At 46.4% G+C, this 27,319-nt stretch overlaps 1 protein-coding gene across 5 annotated transcripts; it reads left to right on the top strand.

Moving 5' to 3' along the window:
• The first annotated feature begins 2,307 nt into the window (after positions 1 to 2,307).
• Positions 2,308 to 27,313, top strand: IRF5 (interferon regulatory factor 5). Of its 5 annotated transcripts, none has more exons than XM_036758577.1 (10): positions 6,763 to 6,895; positions 19,394 to 19,597; positions 20,767 to 20,956; positions 21,850 to 21,890; positions 24,022 to 24,055; positions 24,253 to 24,525; positions 25,100 to 25,248; positions 25,351 to 25,489; positions 25,685 to 25,803; positions 26,408 to 27,313. In XM_036758577.1, exons 2-10 carry the CDS (start codon positions 19,409 to 19,411, stop codon positions 26,654 to 26,656), a joined length of 1,383 nt encoding a protein of 460 aa, XP_036614472.1. In that variant the 5' UTR covers positions 6,763 to 6,895; positions 19,394 to 19,408; the 3' UTR covers positions 26,657 to 27,313. The 5 variants fall into 5 exon arrangements, with proteins under 5 accessions (XP_036614469.1, XP_036614472.1, XP_036614471.1 ...); XM_036758576.1 differs by adding an exon at positions 7,774 to 7,867 and having other exon boundaries at positions 25,100 to 25,489; XM_036758574.1 differs by lacking the exon at positions 6,763 to 6,895 and adding an exon at positions 2,308 to 2,382 and having other exon boundaries at positions 25,100 to 25,489.
• Positions 27,314 to 27,319: the final 6 nt, after the last annotated feature.

The following is a 27,319-nucleotide window of genomic DNA, read 5'->3' as shown; positions in this document are numbered from 1 at the left end:
AGGGGTACCATGGGAAATGTAGATGACATAAAACAAAAGATAGCAATAGGCATTTACTATATATATAATATTTACATTACATATATACATACATATACACACATATGTATGTACATGCCTAGAGAGTACCCCCTCTACTTAGCCCAGCATCTACACTGCAAGTGGTTTCTGTGTTCAGAGAACTGCATCCCTAAGAGGAGTTAAAATATTTACCAGATTCCTAATGTAATTTTCATTCCAGGTTCTAGATCTAGTTAAGTCCCATAGACTCAGATACTTGGGGTCCTGTAACCTTTACAACTCAATTGTCTCCCACATTATTGGGGATGGAGGAGCTACCTGGAGTTGGCAGAGGGTGGATGGAACACTAATAGTACCATCTTACATTTATAGTTCAAAGTTATTGTTAGTTATGTCCAACTCTTTCTTGGCAAAGATACTGGAGTGGTTTGCCGTTTCCTTCTCCAGCTCATTTTACAGATGAGGAAACTGAGGCAAACAGGGTTAAATGACTTGTCCGAGTGTCACATGGTGTCTGAGGTCACATTTGAACTCAAGTCTTCCTGACTCCAGGCCCAGTGCTCTAACCATTGTGCCATTTAGCTGCCTCATGGTTCAAAGTACTTCCCAGTTACATTACTTCAGCCCTTGAGGTAGGCCAGTCAGGTATTGTCACCATTTTGCAAATGAGGAAATGGAAGCTCTTTTCAGTGACTTATAAAGATCATACAAACTACCAATCAGTATAGCCAGTTAGTTTTGCCCCAGTGTGTGGATTTCAAGACCAGCATGCTTTCACTCTTACTTTTGCAGACCCTCTAGCCTGCCAAGCTGAATTCTCTGGTCCTGCATGGGTGCCTCTGCCCGAGAGGCACCCATGTCCGGAGTGCATGCCCTCCTCACCACTGCCTCATAGAAGCAGTCCCTAACTTCCTTTAAGAACCCCCTTTGACATGAAGTTTTTCCTGACCCCCCTCCCTCAACTGTTAGTGCCCTTTCCAACTACCTGTTTTATTTTAAATTTATTCTGTATCTTCTTATATAGGGAAGTGTCTCCCCCATAGAATATATGCTCCTTGAGAGCCTAGTCCAGTGTTTTTCAGTCATGTCTGACTCTTCCTGACCCTGAGGTTATTTCTATCTTTATATCTTGGGGCAAACAGAATACTGAGTCTGGAACATGGTAGACCTATAATAAATGCTTGTTGATGGACTGAGTGAAGGATCCTTGGAATGGGTGGGAGAGCCTGTGCTTATGACCACTTCAGAAGGAAACAGGGAAGGAAGGGGAAAACGTACACGACTGTGAGTAAACTAGGAGTGAGTCTGGCCTCTTTATGGATGGGGGGGAGGGAGGCCTCAAGGTCATATGTGGCCCTCCTGGCCCTCCAGGTCCTCGAGTGCAGCCCTTCACAGAAACCTAAACTTCACAGAACAGGGAAGGACTGCAGGTTCCTGCCCCTGCCCTAGAGTCAGGAAAACCTGAGTTCAAATCTTATCTCAGATATTTCTTGGATGTGTGACCCTGGGCAAGTCATTTAACTTGTTTGCCTCAGTTTCCTTATCTGTAATATGGGAAGGAATATAGCACCTACCTCCCAGGGTTGTTGAGGTCAAGTGAGATAATCGTAAAGAATTTAGCACAAAGCTTGGCACATAGTAAGTGCTATGTTAACGTTAGTTTATTATTATTACTGATCTAAGGCGGCCATCCCCAGCACAGTGCCTTGCCCACACTAGGAGCTCGGTAAAAGGGTGTTCGATTATATTGGAAAGCGGAGGGCTGGGAGGAGCGAGGCAAAGACCAGTGCTAAGGTCTCGCTGGAGCCCGAAGCTCATGGGTTGTCCACGTCTCTCGGTGCCCCAGACTCTGAAGGTGGGCTCCCTTGGACATTTCCAGTCACCACATGGAGAACTGAAAGGGGCTTCAGAGGTCATCGAATCCAAGCCCTCACTTTACAGATAAGGAAACTGAGGTCCGGAGACATTAAGCCATTCGCCCACGATCACCCACCGGGAAAGGGAGGAGCCGAGCTCAGCCTCAAATCCGAGTGGAGGTTCCCAAGCCCGGGCACTTTCTGCCCAGGTCCGGGGCTCACCGGGCAGGGAAGGCACGAACCTCAGGGGTCGGTTGGCCCAGGCGGGTTCAGGCTCCGGCCGCTCCCCTCTCCCCGGGCAGTGGGCTCGGCTGCCCGGTGGGTGCCCCAAGGGGAAGGCGGAGGCGGGGGCGGGGGCGGTGCCACGCGGAAGTGGCGGGAGGGCTGGCCGGCCGGCCGGCGGGCGGGGGAGGAAGGCGGAGGAGGCAGCTCCTGGGGAAGCGAATCCCGGCCCGAGGTCCAGGGGCGCGGAGACTCCGGGCCGGGGTCGGCGGCGCGCGCCCAGGTAAGTGCCGAGCCGGAGGAGGGGGCGGGCTCTGAGGGCCGAGCGCGGGGGTGGAGGGACGGGCTGGGGCCGGAGCCCCGCGCCCTGCTCCACCCAAGCAGTCCCCGGCCCCCCATGTTGTAGCCCCTGCTGCAGGTGTCGTGGCTTCTCGGGCATTGAACCCTGTCCGGAGGCAGCCTCGGTAACTCCGCCCCCAGCAATGCGCTCCCCTGCCCCCGGCTCCAGGGCCCGAGCGGGGCGGGGCTTTGCTGACCCTGCGGCCGTAGGTGGGGGCTCGGGGCTAGGCTCCCCTGCCCGCCGCTTGGGCTGCCGACCACCTCTGCTTTCAGTAACTGGTCTGCCCGTTGGGAATTCAAGAAGGAAAAGACGGCTTCCCAGCTGGACTCTCAAGTTCAAGGTTGGGGTGGGGGTGGGGAGGACGTAAAAAGGCTATAATAATGATAGCTAACATTTATGTAGCGCTTTAAGGTTTGCAAAGGACCGATTTCTCAACTCTCATTTCGTTTGGATAAAAAGCTTCAGTTCCTCTTAAAATTACCCTCTTCCTTCCTCCACTTGAAACGCTGAACCGTACTCTACCCGAACTATTCGTGTAGATCTGTGATCTCGCTGACTTGCGAATACCCTCCCTCCTCGGATGCAGAGCCCTGTCTGTCCGGTCTTTAGTTCTGCAGCTTGGGAGGGGAAGGGGGCGTGGTGTCCATTCTAGGTGCGGGCGGCCTTCCCCGACTTCTCCTGACCTCACAGGATACCCGCCGACACTGTGGCGGTCCACCTGTCATTCCTTGGCCGCACCACAGCACCAGCACGAATTCATTCTCCCCCTATTATGCATTTCTTTGATGACGTTTTCGTTCCTCCTCTTCAAAGTTCCTCGTATTAGTAATAACAGTTCACACTATTACAGCACTTACCATGTGCCCGGCACTGTGCTAAGCCTTTTACAATTATCATCTCTTTCGGGCTTCAAAATTTCAGCCAGCTCGCCCTCACCATGGGCTTCTGCATTACTATTCATTTAGTGTTTTAAATTTATTTTCTTCTTTCTGGCGTTTATACAGCTAGCTCTTTAAGGTTTACACATAATGCTTTATGTGTATTAACTCATTTGAGTCTGGCAATAACCCTGGGAGGTAGATGCTATTACTATCTCCAATTTTACTGATAAGGAAACTGAGGCAAGGTGACAGAGTATCTGAGGCAGAATTTGAATTCCATTTTCTTGACTCCGAGCCCTACATTGAATAAACTGCTGCCTAATTTTTATTTTTATTTTTTTGGAAATCGTTGTATTCCATCTATTAAGTCACTATTTTGAAAAACATATAAAGTACCCTAACCCGCAAGTTATTAGTGAGATTGTCTTGTACTTGCTTACCTCTCTATTCTATGTATCCTTATAGAATATAAGCTCCTTGAGGGAAAGAATTTGATTTTTGTTGTTGAGTCATGTCTAACTCTTTGTGACCCCATTTGGGATTTTCTTGGAAAAGATACTAGAGTGGTTTGCCATTTCCTTCTCCAGCTCATTTTACAAATGAGGAAACTGAGGCTAACAAGGTTAAGTGACTTGCCCAGGGTCACACAGCTAATAAATGTCTGAGGCTGGATTGGAACTCATGAAGATGAGTCTTCTGGATTCCAAGCTCAGTGCTGGATATATCCACTGTGCCACTTAGCTACCCTAAGAATTTGATACTTTTTGCTTTTGTGTGCCCAGAGCCTAGGACAAAGCCTTGTGCATAATAGGCATTTAGTGTTTGTTGAACTGATATTGTCTTCTGAAATACAGTTATCCCAAATCTAGAGTCAACATTTAGAGCCTACCTATCCCGTAGCATGGTGGGGAGGGAGGAAGAGAGGGAATCAGAATGTATATGGATAAAAATCAGAAATCATTTAGTCCATCCCTTCACTTTGCAGAGGAGGGAAACTGAGACCCAGAAAGTTTAAGTGACTTGCCAAGGTCACACAGTTATTAAGTGGCAACCGGTTCCTCTGATTTCTAACTTAACACCTCCCACTAGACCCTGCAGCCCAGGACTTGGTCTAATTAGTATCCTAGACCTCGAGCCAGAATGGCACTCAGAAATCTTCTAGTCCAGTCACCTTATTTTGTAAATGAGGAAACTGAGGCTCAAGGAGGTTTAAAAAAATTTGCCAAGTGGGACAGCTAGGTGGCCCAGTGGATGGAGCATGGGTCCTGGAGTGAGAGGAATAGAGCTCAACTAGCTGTGTGACCCTGGGCTAGTCATTTAACACCAGTTGCCCCCCCAATAAAAAATTTCCTCAGGAGAGTCAGAGTAGGGATTTGAACCCAGGCCCTCTGACTGACTCTAGACCTGCTGTACACCATCCTCAGTACCCACCTGCTTCCCATAAGAGAGTGTTCCCACTTTGCCCAGATCACCTAGGGAGGAAGGATCTCAGACTTTGGCCACCAGTTCCCCTCCACAAATATATATGGGGAGGGGGTTAAGAAAGAAGGTGTGGGTGGGTCATGCATCTCACCCCACCAGAGTATTTCTCAGGTCTTTCTCCCCACCCCCCCCTCCCCCGCCATGAAAAGGAGAAGGGAGCTAGTGGGGACCCTGGGGAGCCATGTCCCTGGAGCTCACCTAGGAACAAGCCTTGGAGCCTGGGAAACCAAAGCCACTGAAAGCAGTCTAGTCTCATCTGGCCTGTGTTGGCCACTCTCCTCCCCCCTCAGCTCTATCCTGTCTTTCCTCCATCACCCAGATAGATAATAGAAACCTTGCTCATCCCTGGAGTTCTAGAAATCTGGCATTTTTGGAAGGAATATCTAGGGGAGAGGAGAGACAGCCTTGTCTCTATCTAAGGGACCAATATGGGGAGGAACACAGGGTGGTTAGGACTTAAAAAAATGTGGAACTGAGGGTCCTGGCCCTCACTATCTTTCTCTCTGCCTGCCTGACCCCATGGGCTTTCTTAATGAGCTATGAGAAGTGGGAAGAGTAGTATGTGTGTGTCTCTGGACTCCTGCTGTCTCTGTTGAAGCCTGCCAACTGTACTGAGTCTTAAAGTCTTCTCTCTCTCTCTCTCTCTCTCTCTCTCTCTCTCTCTCTCTGTCTCCATCTCTCTCTCTCTCTCTCTCTCTCTCTCTCTCTCTCTCTCTCTCTCTCTCTCTCTCTGTCTCTCTGTCTCTCTGTCTCTCTGTGTCTCTCTCTCTCCCTGTCTCCCCCTCTCTCTCTCTCCTCTCTGTTCTTACCTCCCATTCTCATTTCCAGGGAGCAGGCCCCTATAATCAATGTCAGCTTTCTATAGTCCTTGGAAGCCACTACCTGGCCCCAAAGCTCCAGAAACAGTCAACAATCATTGATTGATTAAGCACCTACCTACTGGGCAAAGCATTGAGGATTCCAAGAAAGGCTAAAACCCTCTAGGCTCCCTTTTCCCTGTGGGGTATTGGGAGCCTTAGGGGAAGAAGGGGAAGGGGAAGAGAGCACATACCTAGGAAAATTATAAATGTCCCCTTTTCTTTCCTACATGATGAACTAGTGAACCTCTCATTTGGCTCCTTCTATGTGCTAGATGCTTATGGTCTTTCCAATACACCATTAACCTCATCAATGCAAATGCATTGGAAAAGGATAGGAAAGTGGGGTTGGGATATGGGGTGGAAGGGGAGGGGCAAAGGGGCTTCTAATAATTTGGGTAAGTCACTCCAACGCCTCAGTTTCTTCATCTGCAAAATAAGGGGGTTGGGCTGGATGGCCTCTGAGATCCCTTCCAACTCTGGACTGTGGATGGGAGCTATGCCAGAGGGGGATAGACCTGGTCTAGATTTCTATATCCCTGGGCCCAAGGGTAAATCAAAGCCTCTGATTTAAGCCCCTTTCTGTAAATGAACTCAGAAAGCTTTGCATTCAGCCTCTGCCTGGCTGTTGTCCATGTCCTTCCAGGGTCTTCCTCTCCCCATCCCTCTCCACCTCCCTCTCCACCTCAAACATACTACAGGGTAGAGGACCCAGAATTTTTAATCCAAAGAGAAATTGAGATGAGTGAGGGGAGAAATTGAGATGAGTGAGGGATGTCTCCTCATTTCTAAGTGAACTGAGAACCAGGCAGGACCCTGGGTCTCTTTCTTGGAATTCTGGATAGAAAGAAGTTAGAGCAATATGGCCGGGGGCGTGGGGGGGGGGGCGGAATTCCACAGAGCAGCCTGGTGACTATGGAGGTCACTGAGAAGCAGACCCCACCTAAGCAAATTTTCAACAGAGAGGGGAGCTTTAGAGAGCCCAGAGGAATCAGGTGGGGGCTGGCTAAGGAGGGAGGAGCCTGCAGGGGAGACAGCTCTTACACCACCCTTTGGGCAACAAAGCAGAAGGGCCCAGAAAAAGCTTATTCTAGCCTCCACTGTAGGGGTGGCAACCACAGGAGACAGGGCCCTTGAGTCAGAAGCTACACCTGATTAACCAGGACCACAGCAGGGAAGAGTGTCTTGGTGCCCTAGAGACCACAACCTGGCAAGGGGCTACCAGAGCGGGACCCGGTAAGTTCCATGTGCCTTTGGGGGGAAAGGGGTGGGAGTGGTTGTGTCAGGTAGAAGAGGGTAATCTGGGTCCCCTCCCTCTCCTTGCACAGTTGGAGAGACAGGGCAGGAGGGAACCTGTGGCCAGGCTGAAGACTCTCAAAGGGGAGTTTCAGTGAGGTAGAGTTGCCTAGTGCCTGCCCCCTGCTTGCCTGTCCATGGCTGTGCCCCAAGGCTCTGGGGATGACCGAGTCTGAGCCCCCTTGGTCCCTCACGAGGTTCCTGCAGCCCCTTTGGGTGGTTCCTGCTGCCCCTTAGGGTGTGGATCTAGGGAGGCTCTCCGAGACTGTTCCTTTTCTTTGGAGGAAGATTCTGCCTTTGGAACTCCCCACCCAAGGGCGTGTAGCAAGAATAATAATAATGTTTACATAGCGCTTTTTCCTTCTACAACCCACTGAGGTGGGTAAGTGCAGATATATTTATTCCCATTTTATAGATGAGGAAATGTGGTCTAAGGGATTCACAGGTCTCTTGGCAATTATTTTCCTTAGCATTTGTAGGCAGGGGTAGAGAATCCCAGCCTGGCTGCCTGGGTCCCTTTGCTTGCTTCAGATTCCCCTTCCGTGGAAAAGAGGGTCCAATTCTCTCAGGCTCCCCCCAGGGACCTCCTTAGGTGGAGAAGAATTGACTCTTTCACCTCCACTCCGGAAACCCTTCCTCCATCTCCCTGGGGTGGAGAGAATGTGCCTTGGGTGGGAAGGAGATAGACCCTTTGGGCTTACTAATTAGAACCCGGGAGGGAAGACTGTGGAAATGTGGCTGGTGGCCTCCGGGTGAGGCCTGGGGCATCCTGGGTCTCAGGACCATCGACTGACTCAGGGGTGTTTGGTCTTCCTGAGGACCATTGCCTGAAGAATCTTCACTGGAATCTGTGTGACTCCGGTTTCTCTGAATGACTCTGAGGTCCTAGGGAATCCTGGCTGATAGAGAGAGGTAAGGGGACCCGGCTCCCTTCTTGTAGCCTGCCTAGCGCTGGGTAGTCAAGGATGGGCTCTGCTGAGCCACCCTGCCCCATTTTGGTGACCAGAAAAACACATTTGTAAAAGCCTTTCTTGACGCCTCTTAATTCTAGTGTTTCTGTCATTGATTACTTCTTATTTCTTGGCTTCTTGGCAGGTGCTTGGCTTCTTGGCAGGTATTTGTTTGCATGTATATTATCTCCCCTTGTGATTGTGAGTGCCCTGTCTTGTGCCCTTCTAAATCCTCAGCACTTAGCATGATACCTGACACACAGTAGGGGCTTCATAAATGTTGTTTAATAAATGTAATACAATACTTATGTGTGCATATATAAATCTATAATAAGTAAAAATAAAAGGCAATTTTCAAGGGTCAGACAAGAGACTGTTGCTTTGGTCTAGTCTTCTCCTTTATGTGGGGACTAAAGTCCTGACCTTGGCGTCATTAGCACCCTGTCAGGCTCTTTAAAGGAAGAAAAGAGATTTGTCCAAACTTTTGGCGGGATCCTCACCTGGGGAGGAGGTATTTCACTGACTTCAACCGTCACTTTCTCTACTCTGATTAAAACAGCAACAACAAAAAAATCCCCCAAACCCTATCCACTAAGAAAAAGAGGAAGGGAAACTGGGGGGAGCGTGGGTGGGGCAAGGTGCTCCTCCATCTTCTAGAGAAGCCCCTGGGACTGCATTGGCCCCTGACTTGCAGGAGAAAACACCCTGAAGATATCAGAGAGGAAATGAAGCTGAGAGGCCAGAGCAGGATGGGCACTGTCAGGTAGCAGGGCAAGGGGTGGGGGTGGAGGCAGAATGGGAACCCCAGAGTCCTGGCCCTTAGGCTGCCACTCCCCACGGGAGGGAAGACTCCCTAGTTTAAAGGAAAACACTTCCTGGGGACTGGCTGTAAGGCTAAGGTTTCTGTTTTGGGGACCCAGGGCCACAAAGAGGGTACAGCAAGTATGGACTTGAACTCGCTTACCACCTGGGGGTAGAGGGCAGAGGCAATCTTTCCCATGACCCTGTTCTCGAATGAACTGTCCCACTTTGCTTTTGCTTCCTTATTTGGGAAAATGAGAGCTATTGCTGTCCTTCCACTCCCTTTCCAAGTTCTATCTGAGACAAAGATATCAGGACAAACCTTGGACAAACTGAATTTGCGATCAGAGGATCCAGGTTTGAATCCCAGCTCTTTTCCTCAGCTGTGTGACTTTGGGCAAATCACTTCCCCTCTCTGGGATCTGTAAAATGAAGGTTATTCAACTAGATCAACCAGATCAGGAGTTCATACCCTTTGGTTTTGTCATGGACTCCTTCAGTGCTCTGGTGAAGCCTAGGGATCCCTTTACAGCATGTTTTTAAATGCGTAAAATAAATCACATAGGATTGCAAAGGAAACAAATTATGTTGAAATATAGTTCTAAAAATATCTATCTATACATATTCATGTCTAGATATATAAAATATTTGTATGCATACATATGTATCTATATTTGTGTTTGTGTGTGTGACACACATACAAAGTTCTCATCCCCCAGGTTAAGAACCCCCGGTGGGGTGCTGTTGGCCAGATCTCTAACCGCTAAGCATATTCCTCCTCCTCACTGCGCTTCCGGTTTAGGGAGAGGGTATCTAGATAATGACTCAGTTTTTCCTACCCCCCCCTTTCCCCAAGCTATGACCTAGGACTTTCCACTATCACCTACTCCAGTCCCCTAGCTCATGGAGTGGTGTTGAGAAGAATGGGGAGATACAGTGCAGAGAATCAGACCATCTCTATTCATTTATCCTGCCCTGGGACACTTCCCCTATATTAATTCCCTCTTTTCTTGTCCTGAACAACTGTAGAAAGGACCCTCTCCCGACCAAAATGTCACTGCCTACCAGCAGATGCTCAGATTCCCATTGTTGGCAAAACCTTTTAAAACCTGTTGTTGTGTTGTGACCCCATTTGGGGTTTTCTTGGCAAAGATACTGGAGTGGTGTGCCATTCCCTTCTCCAGCTTATTTTGCAGATGAAGAAACTGAGGCAAACACAGTTAAAGTGACTTGCCCAGGGTCACACAGCTATTAAGTGTCTGAGGCCAGATTTTAACACAGGAAGATGAGCCTCCTGACTCCAGGCCCAGGGCTCTATCCACTGTACCCCCTAGCTGCCCTAAAGATCTACATTCAGAGAGCTTAAAGTGTGAGAAGGCATCCAATTAATCTAAATTTATACTAAGGTGTAAATGACTCATGCAAGACTTCTCAGTCTGTCAACTGTCATTTATTAAGTGCCTGCTATGTGCTAAGCACCAGGGAAGCAAAGAAAGGCAAAAGATAGTCTCAGCTCTCAAGGAGTTCATGAGAGCAGTGTCAGGGAGTGTGGCCATTTACAATTTTGTCTAAGGGTAAGATTTTTTTCTAGAACCCCTCCTCCCACCCCCATCAGCAGTTCCTACTCCCCACAATGAGTCAGGGTTCAGAGTCACCTAGGCACTGGCCAGCCTCTGCTACTTTCGTTTCCCCCTGGGTTGGGTGGGGGAGGGCAAAAAACGGGAACTGAGCGATCTGCCTTGGGGAGGGGATGGGAACATCGGAGGCTGGGGTTGGGAACCTTCCCCCTCCCAGCCCTCTCTGTCATCAGAACTGGCACCCAAGTTCTGTGCCAAGAGATGATAGACTACTCAGGGTCTGCAGAGAACTGGCCTGCTCTAAGGCTTAAATTAGAGTAGGTGGAAGTCGCTGGTTTGTGACCTGAGGAAGAGAGCAGGCAGAAGGAGGTACAGAAAATGGCTATGCTCATTTTTACCCATTCTCTCTGCAGAGTGGAAATAACATTAGAACAGGAAGAAGGGGGAGATCTGGCTTCCAGGACCAGCTTTGCTAACTAGGAGTTTGTATGAGCTTGGACTATCACTTAACTTGGATAGGTACTAGGTTCTTTTGCTATTCATTCATTCATTCATTCCACAAACATTTCTTAAGCACCTCTTATATGAGAAGCTATACGAACTTTGGGTAAATGACTTAGATCTTTTTTGAGGCTCAGTGTTCTTGTCTGTGAAATAGAGGTTATGCGGGACACTACCTCCCTGGGTTGTGTGAGGCTGCAAAGAGATCATGTATGTGAAAGAGGCTCCAGGTACACAATATGTGTACATTTTTGCAGGAATCCAGGCCTGTGATTACACTGGGGTAGGGAATTCTTGGTGAGAAATCTCCCTTCACCAGTACCGATCTGAAACTCTTCTGCAGCCTACAATGGTGAGGTCTTGAAAGGTTCTTCTCTTCCAGGGAAACAGGGTGTAGTGGGGGAGGGGAGGGGAGCCAGGAGTTCTGGTGGTGTGATGCGCCCCCCATGTCTCCATGAGTGGAGAAAGATATTGGTGAAGCACATACCTTAGTGTGTCCTGAGGTTCTGAGTTATTTGTCAGAGGCCAGAAGACCAAGGTCTTCCTCATTCCCAGGCCATATCTATCCACTGGACCATGCTGCCTCTGTGTTGTATAAATACTATTATTATCATCATCATAACCAGCAAGGCTGCCCCTCCTCTTTTAACAGGCACCCCTCAGGCTTCCCTTTAAGGACTATTAGTCCTTCATAAGACTACCTATAAACATTTTTGGGGTCAGGGGTTGGGGAGCATTGCACGATAAATGATTCATTCTGATAGTCATTGCACTTAGTTTCGTATGCTCTGTTCTCCAGCCAAACCGGACCACTCACTGTTACTCAATCTTATACTCCCCTTTCCCACCTCCTATTCCTCTAATCATTCTATCACTCATACCTAGAAGTGAAACCTCAGAGTTGTTTTAATTTGGGACATATTTTCATGTGACGGTTTATTGTTTGTAAGTCTTGCTTTAAAAACTGTGATATATTTCTTGCATATTTTGTATATAAGATTTCTATCAGGGATATTTAAGTGAACATTTTTCTACTGCTATTTTTCTTCCAATTTTGTCTTTGTTGGTATTATTCATGAAAAAGTTTTGTTTCTTTTTTTGAGGCAATCAGGGTTAAGTGACTTGTCCAAGGCCACAGTTTCTGAGGTCTGGATTTGAACTCAGGTCCTCCTGACTCCAGGGCTGGTGCTCTATCTACTGTGCCACTTAGCTGCCCCAAAAGTTTTTTTTTTAATTTTATATAGTCAGAATTGTCTATTTGAGTGCTGAATGCTGGACTTGAAATCCCTAAAGTCAAATCCTGGATCTGTTACTTACTCTTTACATGACCTTGTGAAAGTCAGTCACTTAAATTTCTCTGGGCTTCAGTTTCCTTATGTATAAAGTGATATGAGAACGGGCCACACAGTCTCTGAGCTACTTTCTAACCTTCTATCTATGATCCTATGATCTTTTCCTGTTTCGTCTAACCCTTGCTTTGTCTAAGAATTCTCCCCCTAGCTATAGTTGGTGGAAAATGCTTGTTCTTGTTTTCTTTTAAATTTTTTTTGTGATGTGAGTTCAGTTTGTATATCCGTTATTAGTTTATTATAGTTAATAATATAAGTTGTTAATCCAAGTCTAATTTCTACCAAACAGCTTTCCAGTTTTCTCAAGTTTTCTCTTTAAATTTTTAAAAAAATTTCTTAACATTCACGTTTTTTAAATTTTGAGTTCCAAATTGTTCCCTCCCTCTTGCCCCTCCTCCATCCTTTGAGAAGGAAAGCAGTGTGATATCAATTCCACATGTGAAGTCATGCACTGAACAGTTCATTTCAAAAAGAGAGTCTCAACTCCAGTAATTGATTTTTTGGGATTTATCAAACACTAGACCACTGGTGGGAACAGTGGAGAGAGTGCTGGGCCTGGAGTCAGCAACACTCCTCTCTGTGAGTTCCGATCCAGCCTCAGACACTTACAGATTGTGTGACCCTGGGCAAGTCACCTACCTCGGTTGGCCTCAGTTCTTCATCTGTAAAATGAGCTGGGGAAGGAAATGGCAAACCACGCTGGTATCTCTGCTGAGAAAGCGCCACATGGGGTCACGGAGAGTCGGACAGGACTGAACAAGAACACACTTTCTGCTTAGCAGGTGTGTTCCATTGATCTACTTTTCGGCTTACCCAATATCTAATAATTTGGATGTCTACTGCTTCATAATATGCTTTGAAGTCTGGTAATGTTATGTCCCTTTCATTTTTATTTTTCCTCATGATATCTTTGGTGATTCTAGTCCTTTAGTTCTTCTGAATTAATTGCTCTTTTAATTTTTTTAGTTCTAAAAAAGTATCTCCTTGGCAATTTTACACCAAATAATAATGACAGCTAACATTTACATAGTGCCTACTGTGTGCCAGGCACTGTGCTAAGTGCTTTTGAATTATTATCTAAGTTCAGCCTCACAACTCTATAAAGGAGGTGCTGCTATGATCCTCATTTTACAGATGAGGCAAAGAGAGGTGAAGTGACTTGCCCAGGGTCACTCAGCTAATAAGTACCCGAGAGTAGATTTGAATTCGGGGTTTCCTGATTCCAGATCCAGTGCTCGGTGCACTACCTCCCAGGGTTGTTTGACAACAAATGACATATTTGGTTTTTTGGGGGTTTCTTTAAGTGCTTAGCACAGTGCCTGGTGTATAGTAGACATGATATATAAATTCTTATTCCCTTCCCACATAGCAGACTGAAACCAGTTGCAGAATATCTGCACATGCTTCTACATCTCTCCAAGGCATTCCATTCCTTGTCATCACAATTCTTTTGGAAGCAGGCTCTCCAGGTGATTTTGCATCAGCTGAATATGCTGATGAACTCATTCATCCAATAAACATTCACGAAAGCACCTACTATGAGCTAGGCGCTGTACTAAGCTCTGAGGATACAAAAAAAGGTAAAAGACAGCCCCTGCCTTCCAGGAAGGAGCTTACTCTATGCATGCACTAGTCTCCCAACCATGAAGGGCAGAGATCCCTCCAATTATTTGTTTCTCTTTATTTTGGTAAGAACAAGCAGATTTTTTAAAAAAATTATTTTATTTTCAATTCAGGAAACAAAACAGCATTTCCATAACACAGTACAATAAAAAAGATGATTGCACATGAAACTGCAAATCTACAACTTGCTATTCACTCCCAATAGACCACAAAGTTATCATGGAAATTTCTTTTTTCCCCCTTTCTCCCTTCCCCCCCCCCGCCCCACCCTCGAGATGGCTACCGTTAGACACAGATAGATAGAAAGATTGACAGAGAGAGACAGACAGAGATAGAGAAATGTAACATTATTCAATACATACTTCTATTTATCAGTTCTTTCTCTCGATCCAGACACCATCTCTCTTCGTACGTCCTCTATTTTTAATTTGTGTATTTATAATAGTCAAAATGACTTAGTCGCTCAAAGTCATTCTTGAAACAGTATTGCTGTTTCTGTATATGATCTTCTCTTGGTCTACTCACTTTGTTCTTAATCATTTCATGCAAATCTTTTCATACCTTTCTAAGGTCATTGAGCTCATCATTTCTTATAGCACACTAGCATTCCATCACAACCATCCACCACAACCTGTTCAGCCATTCCCTAAATGATAGGGACCCCTGCAATTTCCAGTTCTTCGCCACCACAAAGAGAGCTGCTGTAAACGTCCTATTCACATTCAGAGTTATGATTACTATTTGTGAATTTCCCTCCATCTTATTTTTTCTCACTATTTTCTTTCTCAGCCTCTCTTTTTACCCTATCTCTATTACCTTATTTTCTCCCTCTGCCCGCCCAATCGCAATCCACACATCCCTCCAAAAGTCCCCCCCGCCCATCACTACCAGCCATCCACCCAAACTTGCTTCCTTGGTATTAGTTCTTCCTTTCACACCCCATTTTTATAATATGATAGTTCTCTTTTACCTTTTCCTACCCAATTTTGTTTTTCAGAATCACCCCATCATATATAACTCAGCCCCAACCTTTCTTTCATATTACTTTAGTAATAATGTTTAAAGAATACTGATAACATTTTCATATATATAATAAGTAAATAGACCTTAATGAGTATCTTATAATTAGTCTTTAATGTTTTCCTTATATTTCTTCTGGATCTTTTATATCAAATTTTCCAATGAGTTCTGGTCTTTTTGTTACAAAAGTCTTTCAGTTCATCGAATGACCATTTTTTTTCATCCAGGATTATACTCAACTTTGCTGGGTAAGTTATTCTTAGACACAACCCCAACTCTTTTGCTCTTAGAAATATAATGTTCCAAGGCCTCTGGAACTCCTAGTTTTTGTGAAATCTTGACCATATTTCCACAGCACTTAAATTGGTTTTTTTTTCTTGTTGTTTGCAATATTTTCTCCTTGATTTGGGAGTTTTGAAACTTGGCTATGACATTCCTGTAAGTTTTCCTCCTGGGATCTCTTTCAGTTGGTGAACAGCTATGTCTACTTTACCCTCTTGTTCTAGAAATTCAGGGCTTTTTTCCTCAATAATTTCTTGTAATATGGTACCCAGATTCTTTTTTTTATCATAACTTTCAGGTAGTCTGACAGTTCTTATGTTATTTCTTCTTGGTCTGTTCTCCAGATCAGTTGTTTTTCTAATGAGATGTTTCAGAATCTCATCTATTTTCTCTAGTTTTATTATTTCTTGGTGTCTTATAATGTCTTATAAACAATTAGATTTTAAGTTGTAGTCACAGACCATGTCTCACTTCTTTGTATCCCTACACCTAGAACACAGTAGGCATTTAACTTTGTGGGAGATATGTGAGGTAAGTTTCTTGCCCCTAAGGTACTTATGATCCAGCTCAGAAAATCTACCAGACTTTCTTGGTTCTTGGCACTGTCACTGTCTCAGTAATTTTTTATGATACCCCCCCAGGCCAAAAGAAATATCTAATAGTTCTGTTTATTATGTATTTAGGTCTAAACAACTTAATAAGTATTTGCGTCCTTTTAACTTAGTAGCTGTTGGGAAAAAATAAACATATAAATTGAAAGAGAAAACAATATTTTTATTTCATTCGTAAATAACCACACTTACTTGTGGCAGCTAGGTGGTATAGTAGAGTGCCAGACTTGGAATCAGGAAGACCTGAATTCAAATTCTGACTCAGCCATTTACTAGCTTAACCTCTATTTGCCTCATCTGAAGAAGAGGGTAGTAACAGTCCCTACCTCTCAAGGCTGTTGTAAAGACCAAATAAGACAATACTTGTAGAACACTGCAAACCTTGACGTGCTGTATATAAATATTAGCTGCTGCTGTTACTACTACTACTACTACTGGTTTGAGTCATTTTTCAGTCCTGTCCTACTCTTTGTGACCTCATTGGGAATTTTCTTGGCAAAGACACTGGAGGGGTTTGCCATTTCCTTCTCCAGCTCATTTTACAGATGAGGAAACTGCGGCAAACAGAGGTTAAGTGACTTGTCCAAGGTCACACAGCTAGTAAGTGTCTGAGGTCACATTTGAACTCAGATCTTTCTGATTCCACACCCAGCATTCTATCCATTGGGCCAACCTACCTGTCATAGCTATTATGAATAGGGGGTGTGTATGTGTGTGTGCATGCACAACTTCTTAAACCTTGTTATCAGATTGGATGCCATCCCCCTCATTTCCTGTTCCACGCTAGTTGCAGCAAGAATGTTAAAAAAAAAAAGTTACTTATATAGCCGAATGTACAAGTAAATAAAAACATATTAAACATACCTCAAATCCAAAGGAATGTAGCGTGATCTAATATTGAAAATGTGAACCAACTCAACCGAGGAGGTCGTGGGGTACCTGAGACACATGTGAGTATTGCTGTATTTCTCTCAAAAATTTAAGAGAGCCGGTGGCTCCTCTTTGAGTTCACATGGTTTGGGACCCATCGGCATAATTGAAAAATTTCCAGACTTGGAGTCAAGTGAGATAGACTTTAATCCTGACTGACACTTCCTAGAAGTGTGAATCTAGGCAAGTTATTTAACCATTTTTTATGCCTCCATTTGCTCATTTATAAAATGGAACTAATATTTGTAGGCCTACACCAAAACCCTCCTTCAGCATCATGACATAGGAGTGAGCCTGGACGCACAGGCTCTTGCAAGTACTATCCAGTTCTATGATTATGGACCCAGTAATGGGCTGTTGGTCACCCAAGAATCGGCTAAGCTTAAGGAGGCTCAGAAAGTTGGCCAGAATGTAATTTGGCAGGGGGTGGGAGGCTCCAGAAATTCCTAAGGACCACTTTCTTTGCAACACAGGAAGGCTGTAATCTTTGTGTGTGGAGGAGGTACCCATCGGATAAACTGTGGATGCCAATCTTTGATCCTATGATATTTAGAAGTACTGGGACAGAAAACATCATCTCTTAGTGGAAAGAGCTCTGGATTTGGACCTGGGCTGAGTTCCTACTCTGTCACTTATTTGTTCTGATCTAGGGGAAATGCCAACCGCTGGACCCCAGTTTCCTCATTTGTAAACCAGGAACAGAAATACCCGCCCTATCTACTTCACTAGGTTGTTGAGAATCCAATCAAATAATGAATATGAAAGTGCCTTGCAACCATCAAAAACACTTGATAAGGGGAGCAATTACTTTTCATCATGTTCTCCCTTCCTAGCACCCCACCTTGATGCTTTTTGCTTTGTGCAAGGGAAGGAGACTTCCATCTTTGATTACATGCCCCACCCCCTTCTTTGTATCATTCCTTCCTTTTGCCCTCCTAATTGAGGAGATGCACTTGGGTGACCTCCTTCTAAACCCCAAACCCCAACTCTTTCCCTGGGTATGCCTCTGTTGAGCACTCACTATTTGCCCGATAATCCTGTTGTCTTATAGGGGCAGAGATGCCAAGGAAATGGAAGACAGTCTCTATTCTAGAGAAGCTTTTAATCTTGCTCAAGAAACACACAAACAAGCATGCTCTAAATGCATCTTTCCATATGTGTGTGAGCACACACATGCACAGACACACAAGAAAATTCAGATATTTGCAAAGTGGCAGATCAAATATAGTTTGACACAGTAATCACAAACTAGACTTTTCTGTTGTGGGTGGAGACAGTTAGTGTCTATCCTGGGTGCGGGTGAGGAAGAGGCGGTAGAAAGAACATTAGATTGGGAATCAGGAGACCCAGCTGGGTTCAAGTTGAGAAGACTTAGAAGGGACCATAAGAACTATGTCAATTACTTGACAGGCTGCCACGTGGAAGAGAGGATTTCTCCCTTTTTGTTTTTTTAAAATTTGTTTATTTAATATTTTATTTTTCCCCAACTACATATAAAAAACAACTTTTAACATTTGTTTAAAATTGAGTTCCAAATTCTCTCCTTCCCTCCTTACCCTCCCCCCTCATTGAGAAGGCAAGCAGTATATTCCCTATTTTTAAATAATTTTTTAAAATTAAAAAAAACCTTATTTCCTTAAAATTTTAAATTAAAAATCCTTTTATTATTATGAACTTGATAAACATCAACAAGCGAATATTTTCCCTTATGAGAAAGGATGCAAAAAGAGAGCTGCATATGAAACCATGTTTATTATTATTCACAAAGGGTAGAACTAGGGGCAATGAGTAGAAGTTGTGAAGAAGCAAATTTAGGCTAAAGAAAAGCTCCCTGACAATCAGAGCCAGCCAAAGACTTCCCTTCTCACTGGATGTGAAGACAAAAATGCAGGAAAAGACCTAGGAACAGCTAGACTGGTTGTCAGTTCTCCTGTAGAGGGGCTTCTTCGTTCAGTGGGGATTAGGGTAGACAGATGATCTCTGAGGTCCCTTTAATTTAGATTTAGGATGAAGATTCACTTAAGAATTTAAGACCCTGTGATTCAGAGTCTTCCACTAACAAGGCAGTTCACCATTTTGGAGGCAATTGGGGTTAAGTGACTTGCACAGAGTCACACACACCACACACAGCTAGTAGTAAGTGTCTAAGGCTGGATTTGAACTCGGGTCCTCCTGACTCCAGGGCCAGTGTCCTGTCTACTTCAGTACCTTGCTGCCCCCAGTTCGCCATTTTAGACCTCAGTTCCTTTACTGTAAAATGAGGTAGGGTTGGACTAGGTGACCTCCAAGGTTGCTTCTGGAAGGTAAATCCAAAGGAGGATGACGGTGATCAGGGTCAAGGCTTCTAGTCTCAGGGTTATCACGTGATAACTGGGATTAAGTTCTTCACAGCTCCCTTCTCTAGTCTTCTGCAGGGTGGGAAGGTGAATTTCCAAGGAAATGAGGTCCAAGTTGCCCAAGCAGACACAAGGATCAGAAAGCCAGTCCTTAAGCCTGTTGGCCACTCAGCCTGGGGACAGGGCCCAGCTGTGCCATCTTCCCTCATCTCTATTTAGCCCCTTCAAGTGGACCAAGGCAGATGTTTGGAGGAGTAGGCCTAATTACTTTTCTGCCTTTCTCTGAAGACAGGACCAGGCAGATGGAAGACCACAGGAGTCAGCTGGGCCTGGAACCAATATACCTGTGCTTAGTGGCCTTTCATCGCAGATCTGATTCAGGTCTCTTTGTCGGATTTCAGGCTTTCCTCGGTATATGGAGAGAATGAAGCATCCTTCCCCTCTGACTTCTTCCACAGGTCCGCCAGTCTGCCATGACCCTACCTGTGCCGCCTCCACCTCGACGGGTGCGGCTCAAGCCCTGGCTGGTTGCCCAAGTGAACAGCTGCCAGTACCCAGGCCTTCAGTGGGTCGACGAGGAGCGCAAGCTCTTTTATATCCCCTGGCGTCATGCCACCAGGCACGGCCCCACCCAGGATGAGGATGACAACACCATCTTCAAGGTGTGCAGGGACATAAAGAGACAGTGGAGGAGACTGAGAGCAAGGGATTTAAACCTTGGACCCTCACATGACGCCTTTGCCTTGCAGAAAAGCTGATGAATTCCCTGCAGGCTAGGCTTCACTGCCAATCTAGCAGTTGACTCTTACTCTTTATTATGGATAAAGACTTGGGCTTTTGGGGGGCAGCTAGATGGTGCAGTGAGTAGAGCACTGGTCCTGGAGTCAGGAGGACCAGAGTTCAAATCTGGCCTCAGACACTTGACACACTTACTAGCTGTGTGACCTTGGGCAAGTCACTTAACCCTAATTACCGTGCCTTCCCCCCTCCAAAAAAAAAAAAAGACTTGGGCTTTTACCCAGTTCTCCCTCCCACACTTAGAGCATAAGGGGACAGACACATTGTTAGTGACGGTAATCTCTCATACTTGTTTTTTGACTCCACATACTCATAACACCTTTGATTCCATTTGACAAAAACAGCTCGCACTTAGTGGAAAGTGTTAATTTGGAGCTGTGTGACACTGACTCTGAGGCTCAGAGATGTTAAATGACTCCTCCGTAGTCACACAGCTAGTAACTGCCAGAGGGAGGATTTGAACCCAGGGCCCTTCTCATTCTAAGTCCAATTGCTCTCTACTGCACTGCTTTTCATTTGATCCCCACCAACCATGTTCCATGCGGGGAAGCTTTGCAGTCCCCATTTCTATAGACGAGGAGGCTGAGGAATAAAGAAGGTGAGACTCACCTAACGGATCTGTTGGTGGCAGAGCAGAGACTAGAAACAATGATTGTAGTTAGGAAAAGGGAGGGAAAGGTTGTGTTTCTGAATCTGCAGCAGAAACAGAAGAGATTTCGGAGTCAGTGTCTGCCTGGGGAAAGTAGTGATGGGGTGAGGGGGAATTGGGGGAGGAGAGATGGTAAAGCTTCCTAAAATAAAATTCCTACCAGCCCAGTCGTACTTCCTTCAGGCTCTGGGCACCTACCTACTTGTCAGCAAATCTACCTGGTGCCTTCTCTGTCTCTCCTCCAAAGATTCACGGACCCATTCAGAGATGTAAGAATAGGATGGGATCTGTCTTGGCTCCAGTCTTACCCTGGGAAGGGGTGCTGCTGCGCTAGCCTCAAGGTGACCTCCGCACTCTTCCCCTCCATTCTCTCCAACTCTCCAGGCCTGGGCCAAGGAGACAGGGAAGTACACGGAAGGTGTGGATGAGGCAGATCCTGCCAAGTGGAAGGCCAACCTTCGCTGTGCCCTCAACAAGAGCCGAGAGTTCCGACTGCTTTACGATGGGCCTCGAGACATGCCACCCCAGCCATACAAGATCTATGAGGTCTGCGCCTCTTGCCCTACTCCCGCAGGTACTTCTCCTGCCCCGAGTGGGCCTGTGAGATCCCTAGGGATGAAACCTGGGGGTGCTCCAAACGATGCCGCTCGAGCCTCATCCGTGGCCATCTGCCTCTTTGGGTTGGAAGCAGCCTTGGTTCCTGATTTCCTGCAGCTAGTTGCCTTTCTCCTCAGGTAGATAGTGTGGGGGAATGAAAAGTAGTACGAGGGACTACAGGGGTTCGGATCTTGCCTCGGTGTGACCATGGGCAAATCTCTTAACCTATTTGAGCCTCAGTTTCTTCACCTGTAAAATGAGTGGGTTGGAGTGGATGACCTTGGAGTTACAGCTCTAGACTTTTGATTGACTCTCTGACCCAGCAGGTAGGTACAAGAGGAATCATTATTGGTTTTGTGGGTCCATTCGAACTATAGGCTGTTCTAGGTGTGATCTCTCGATTCAGATTGGACCTACAGGATGCCCCCTGAGGGAAGGGGCTGGGAGAGCAGTTAGGGAAGAGTATTCCTGCAATTTAGAGCGGCTGGGTCTCCAGAGACAACATTCCCCTCCTCCATGAGGGAGTCTAGCACACTCGGAACTGACCCCTACGCAGCTCCTTGCTGAGGTGACCCTGCTCGGCCTGGGATTGGCCATGGGGTTTGTGAATGCAGCAGTAAGTTCAGGAACCTCCCTGGGAAGGAGAGAGAAGGAGCAGGTTTGTATGATGGATACTCTGAATGGATATGCATCTTTCCTGCTCTTAGTGTGAGGCAGTCTCTTCAGGGTTTTCAGTGTTAGGTAGTGTCAATCCCATCTGTGGTCTTAGCTTCCTTGGTTGTCATCCCAATGGAACCCCTGGGCCCCTGGACATCACTTGCGCCCGTGCTGCCCAGCTTCCCTCCCCTCTCCTGTTTTTCCTTCCTTCAGAGTCCTTGCCTGGTGAAGAAGAGGATGAGGAGGATGAGGAGGTGAGTTCTGAAACAGAACTGGATGTGGAGATGGGAGTAGGGTGCCTCTAAACCCCAGATCAACAAATATGCATCACAAGGCATTTCCAAGTCTCCATGATAGATATGAGGGATATACAGTAGATAGACCCTATTTTCAAGGTGCTTACAGTCTATAAGGAGGAAAAGGCAAGTCCACAATAGTGACTGCTAGCATTTATATTACTTCAGAGCTTTCGAAGCACTTTACATGTTACTTCATTTGTTCCACACAATGACCCTGGGAGGTAGGTGCTATCATCACCCCCATTTTGCAGATCAAATCTAAAAGAGCTTAAGTGACTTGCCCAGGGTCATAGAGCTGATCAGTGTCTAAAGTGGGCCTTGAACCCAGGTCCTCCTGACTCCAAGTTCATCACTCTTCTCTACTTTGCCACCAAGAGGGGTACTGTCCATTCCCTCCATCCATACAGATTACTCCAGGAGTTTTATCTCCAGCCCTGACCCCTCTTTCTGAGCCACAGACCAAAATCTCCACTTGGGCATCCCACTGGTGCCCCAAGCTCAACTTGTCCCAAGCCAGTCTTATCACTTTCCCCACGAGCCAGTTCTTTTTGTCATCACTATTTCAGGGGCCCCATTGTTCCTTCTGTCTCCCATGTCCAAAACCTGAAGGATGTTGTTGTCCTTTCCCTTTTCCTCGTCTCACAACAAAACCAATCAGTTACTGAGTCCTACTGATTCTACGTTTCTTTCTCATATCCATCTCGATCTGCTCACCCTTATCACCACCTGCTTCCATGCTTTCACTAACCTAGCAGCTCTTCCCATTTTTATAGCCTGCCCATCCCTATCCCGACCCAAATATATCCTTATGCATAAATCTGACTTCATTCCTCTATTCTGTGAAATATCTTCAGCGGTTCCTAATTGCCCACCAGGTGAATAAAGTTTAAACTGTTTGCTCAGTAATCAAGGTCCTCCATATTCTGCTGCCTCCTTAGCTTTCCAGCCTTTTTCTCATAATAGGTCCCTCTGTATATGTTGTGGTCCAACCAAACCGAACTGATCCCTGTCTTCTGTATGTACCTTGTACTTTCTTACCTCAGTGCCTTTGCTTATGCTGTTCCCTATACCTGGAATCCCTTTTCATTTGATAAATTCCCATTCATCCTTTAGATTCCCACCTCAAACAGTTCGCCAGTTTATCAAGTGCTTACTGTATGCTGTGTACTAAATACTGGAGACACTAAGAAAAAGCAAAAATACTTACTTCCCAGTTTACATTCTAACTCAAGCTCCATTTTGTCCTGTAAGCTTTCTCTGAAAGCCCACCCAAGGCGACAATGACCCTTTCATTTTCCCTGAGAGCTCGCATGAAGTACATTAGGAGAAGTTGGGTAGGGGTAGAGAAAGAGAAGAAAGTGCCCTGTATATTATAATTATCTGTGTATTTCCCATAACCTTCCTCCTACCCTCTCTCAAGATCCACGAAGGTAGGGACCATGTCTTAAATAACATTGATCACCTCCAGAACCTGGTGCAATTCTTTGCACATAATATATGCTTACAATATGGGAGCTACACAGGCATTTGGAAAGCCAGAATGAGAACAGATCCAGGGGACTACTGATCTGTGGCTGGAGTCCACAAAGGCATGAAAGATAAAACTAGGAAAGGAGCATGATGCCAGATTGTGGTGTCTGGGAATGCTCGGAGGGGTTTGCACTTCATTTCATAGATGCTGGAGAGCCATTAAAGGGTTGTGGTTTTTTTTCTTTTTTCCATAGAGGGATGCTTTCCCCATCTTGGAGGCTGTTTTCCCAAGCTCTCCGAGTCTCCTTTTCTCCCAAGGATCCTTCCTACCAATGCTTCCGATTTGTGTAGTCTTTTTCCTTTCCAAGGTGGCTTCATATACACAACAATCTTGTAAGAAAAGTTAGGACAGATAAAATTATACTCACTAGACAGAGTTGCCCATGATCACCTGACAGATCTGGCGTCCAAACCTAGGTCTCCTGACTGCTAGTCCAGGCCCAACTAAGGCTGAAGAATTAAGTCAGTTACTTTGTGTTCCATATGTATTATCCCAGTTTTTACATCCTATTATCACAATAACAATGATTTATTTTTCCTTCTCTTTCCCCACTAGCTACAAAGGATGTTGCCAACTCTGAGACTCACAGGTGGGGCATGGGGGCTTGGTGTAAAGAAAAAAAACCCTTAGGGTACCAGAGGTACTGTGGTTAGGTTGGGGGTGGGGGAGAGAAGTGGAAGGCCTGAGTTCTGAACCTGGTAGCAGAGGCTGTGGGGTCTGGGGTTTTCTTGGGAGGGCTCTTGGGGGGGGGGGGGTTAATGACTGGTTTGTTTTTTTGGGCTACAGAATCAGCACAATCTGCCCCCTCCATGGTCCCTTATACTTTGCCGAAGGAAGAACAGGAGTGGCCATCTACCAGTCTTCAGCCACCTCTTGGGCTGGGACCTTCCCCTCCTGAGCCCACCATCCTGGCCCCTCCACCTGGCCCCCCTGCTACTTTTGGGGAACTGATTCCCGAAGTCCTTCCAGACTTGGAGCCTGGGCCTCTGGCTGCCAACTTGGCTCCCCCTCCAGAACAACTGCTTCCCGATCTGCTTATAAGTCCCCACATGTTGCCATGTAAGGACCTCTTAGCTGGGGATGGGGAGGGTGGAGAGAAGCAGCGGGAACTGAGGAAGGAATAGAAAACAGTTTGAAGTAGCTAGGTTAAATGAGGGTTTCTTCCCTTGAGAGATCATGTGACTCTCATATATAAGCGTGGGGAAACAGAAGAGCCAAAGCATCCTTGCCAACAAGTCAAGTCAGTAAGCATTTGTGAAATACCTACTCGGTGCCAGGCACTGTGGTAAACACGGGGGGTACAAGAGCTAAAGATGGTCCCTGCTCTCATGAGGGAGGCAGCATGCAAACAACCATGTACTACAAAATATAAACGGATAGAGTTGGAAATCATCTCAGAGGGAACTAAGCACTCATGTAGTAAGAAGAAGTATGGGACTGAGGGTGGGAGTGTTGGCCCAAGGACATTATTAGGGAAAAGAAAAACTAAGTTGAGAAGGAGGGGGAAGGTAGAGTGTTTATGCCTAAGACACAATTGAGGTGATCTCATCTGTCTGGGGAGCTGGGATCAAGGCACAGAGGGAGCTCATATGGGACTTGGGTGTTGGGTTGGTTGGGTTGTCCCCTTCCACAGTGACCGACCTGGAGATCAAGTTCCAGTACCGAGGCCAGCCACCCTATTCCCTCACCATCAGCAACCCCCAAGGTTGCCGCCTCTTCTACAGCCAGCTGGAGGCCACCCAGGAACAAGTGGAGCTCTTTGGCCCGGTGAGCTTGGAGCAGGTGCGTTTTCCTGGTCCAGAGGGCATCCCCAGTGAGAAGCAGCGCTTCTATACCCACCAGTTACTAGACGTGCTAGACCGAGGACTTATCCTACAACTCCAGGGCCAGGATATCTATGCCATCCGCCTTTGCCAGTGCAAAGTGTTCTGGAGCGGACCTTGTGCCACACCCTCTGCCATGCCACGGCCCATCCAACGAGAGAAGAAGACAAAGCTTTTCAGTCTTGAGCAGTTCCTCAATGGTGAGGCCAGCTCTCTGCCCCACCTGCCATCTGGCTTTGCTTTTCTCTAGTGTTTTTTTTTACCCCCATCTGCTCCTAAAACCTCTTTCATCACAAACATTTGCTCCTCCACTGACCATTCTGGGTGTTGAAGGATGGGGGCCAGGCTGAAGATGGGATCTTACTGTGGTCTCTTGGTTCTATTCCCTACCCTAGAGCTGATCCTATTTCAAAAGGGCCAAACCACAACTCCACCAGCCTTTGAGATTTTCTTTTGCTTTGGGGAGGAGTGGCCAGACAGAAAACCCAAGGAGAAGAAACTCATTACCGTGCAGGTATGGATTGAACAAATAGGTCCAAATACTTCACAACCTGATCCCTTCCTCCTTACTCCCCTCTATGCATGCCACACTCCAGGCACACTGGCCTAATCCCATGAAGCTCCATCTTTCATCTCTCTATGCCTTCCATACCTAGAATGCTTTCCCCCACCTCTCATGGATCCCCAGCTAGCTTTAAGACTCAGCTCAAATGTCACCTCCTCCAGGAGGCCTTTTCTATCTCCACAGCTGCTAGTGCCTTCTGTCTAAGGCTGCCCCTCAGGGGCCTCCATCTTCCCTTGATTCCTGTGCAGGTTTATTATGTGTGTTCTCTTTTATTAGAATGTAGCCTACCAAAGGCAATGTTTTTGCTTTTTCTTTGTCTCCCCAGTGCTTAACACAGGGTGCAGCACATGAGTGCTTACTAAATGCTTGTTGATTGACAGGGCCCCAGTTTCCTCATCAGTAAAATTAACAAACGGGATCACTCTTGAGATCTCCTGCAGCACAGAATCCTGTGATCTCTCCCCTGCCTCAACTTTCACCTCAAGGATCATCGGGGGTGTTAGAGATGGTAGCCACTCAGAAATATTCCTATATCCCTATCCCTCTCCTCCAGGTGGTGCCAGTGGCAGCTCGGCTTCTACTGGAGATGTTTTCAGGGGAGCTTTCCTGGTCGGCTGACAGCATCCGGCTGCAAATCTCAAACCCAGACCTAAAGGACAGGATGGTAGAGCAGTTTAAGGAGCTACATCACATTTGGCAGCTACAGCAGCGCCTGCCGCCTGCCCCATCTGTGCCTCCTGGACAGGGCCTTCCTGCTGGCACAGGGCCCTGGCCCATTCACCAGGTTGGCATGCATCAGTGAGGTAGCTGCTCATCACCCATCGCTCACTAGCTTTTATACAAGAACCGACCTCAGTGTGCTAAGGACTCAGTGGCCACTTTGAGAGCCAGCATGGTCTGGGCCTTGTCTGCTGAAAAGGGTTTTGGGCTCAGAGGGAGAAGGGTTAGGATGGCAGGTCCCTGGGTTCTCCCTACCAGCAGGAGCTCGTAGGGAAGATAATGCCCAGCTTTGGGCTGCCAGAGCTCTTTATCCAGCTGCATTAGGAGGAACTCAGCCAACACCTGACATGGAAGGCTTGGAGCAGGTGATTTCGGGGACCTTGTAGGAAAAGCGGTGCTTTCCAGATAGAAAGAATGCTTTTTCCATTCTCCCTACTTTCAATGGGAGGAAAAAAAGTGCTGCCGGCCAGGCAGCCTTCAATAGAGGACAACAGCAGCTCACAGGGCTGGGAGATCTATCTCAACAGACTGCTCATGGGTATGTACAGCTGTTTTCCTTAGTTCTAAAGAACAAGTGTACAAAGACACTTGTTTCCCAAAGGAGCCACAATTTAAGGTGGCAGCTAGAGCACAGCAAACAGCTAGAGTAGGAAATGGGTCTTTGTAATGTAATTTTAAATTGCTGTGAGGGTGAACTGTGGCTTATAAGCCATATCGACATTAAAAAATTACAAATTTATTGGCT

This window comes from Trichosurus vulpecula, chromosome 5, assembly GCF_011100635.1.
Source record: "Trichosurus vulpecula isolate mTriVul1 chromosome 5, mTriVul1.pri, whole genome shotgun sequence".
Lineage (NCBI taxonomy): Eukaryota > Metazoa > Chordata > Mammalia > Diprotodontia > Phalangeridae > Trichosurus > Trichosurus vulpecula.
This window is presented reverse-complemented; position numbering and strand designations above follow the sequence as displayed.

Excerpts from the sequence above, each read along its gene's own strand:
- IRF5 (XM_036758574.1), top strand. The coding sequence starts at position 19,409 with ATGACCCTACCTGTGCCGCCTCCACCTCGACGGGTGCGGCTCAAGCCC. Across the intron at positions 24,056-24,252 it reads GCCAACTCTGAGACTCACAG|AATCAGCACAATCTGCCCCC; the intron begins GTGGGGCATGGG and ends TTTGGGCTACAG. Across the intron at positions 24,526-25,099 it reads AAGTCCCCACATGTTGCCAT|TGACCGACCTGGAGATCAAG; the intron begins GTAAGGACCTCT and ends CCCCTTCCACAG.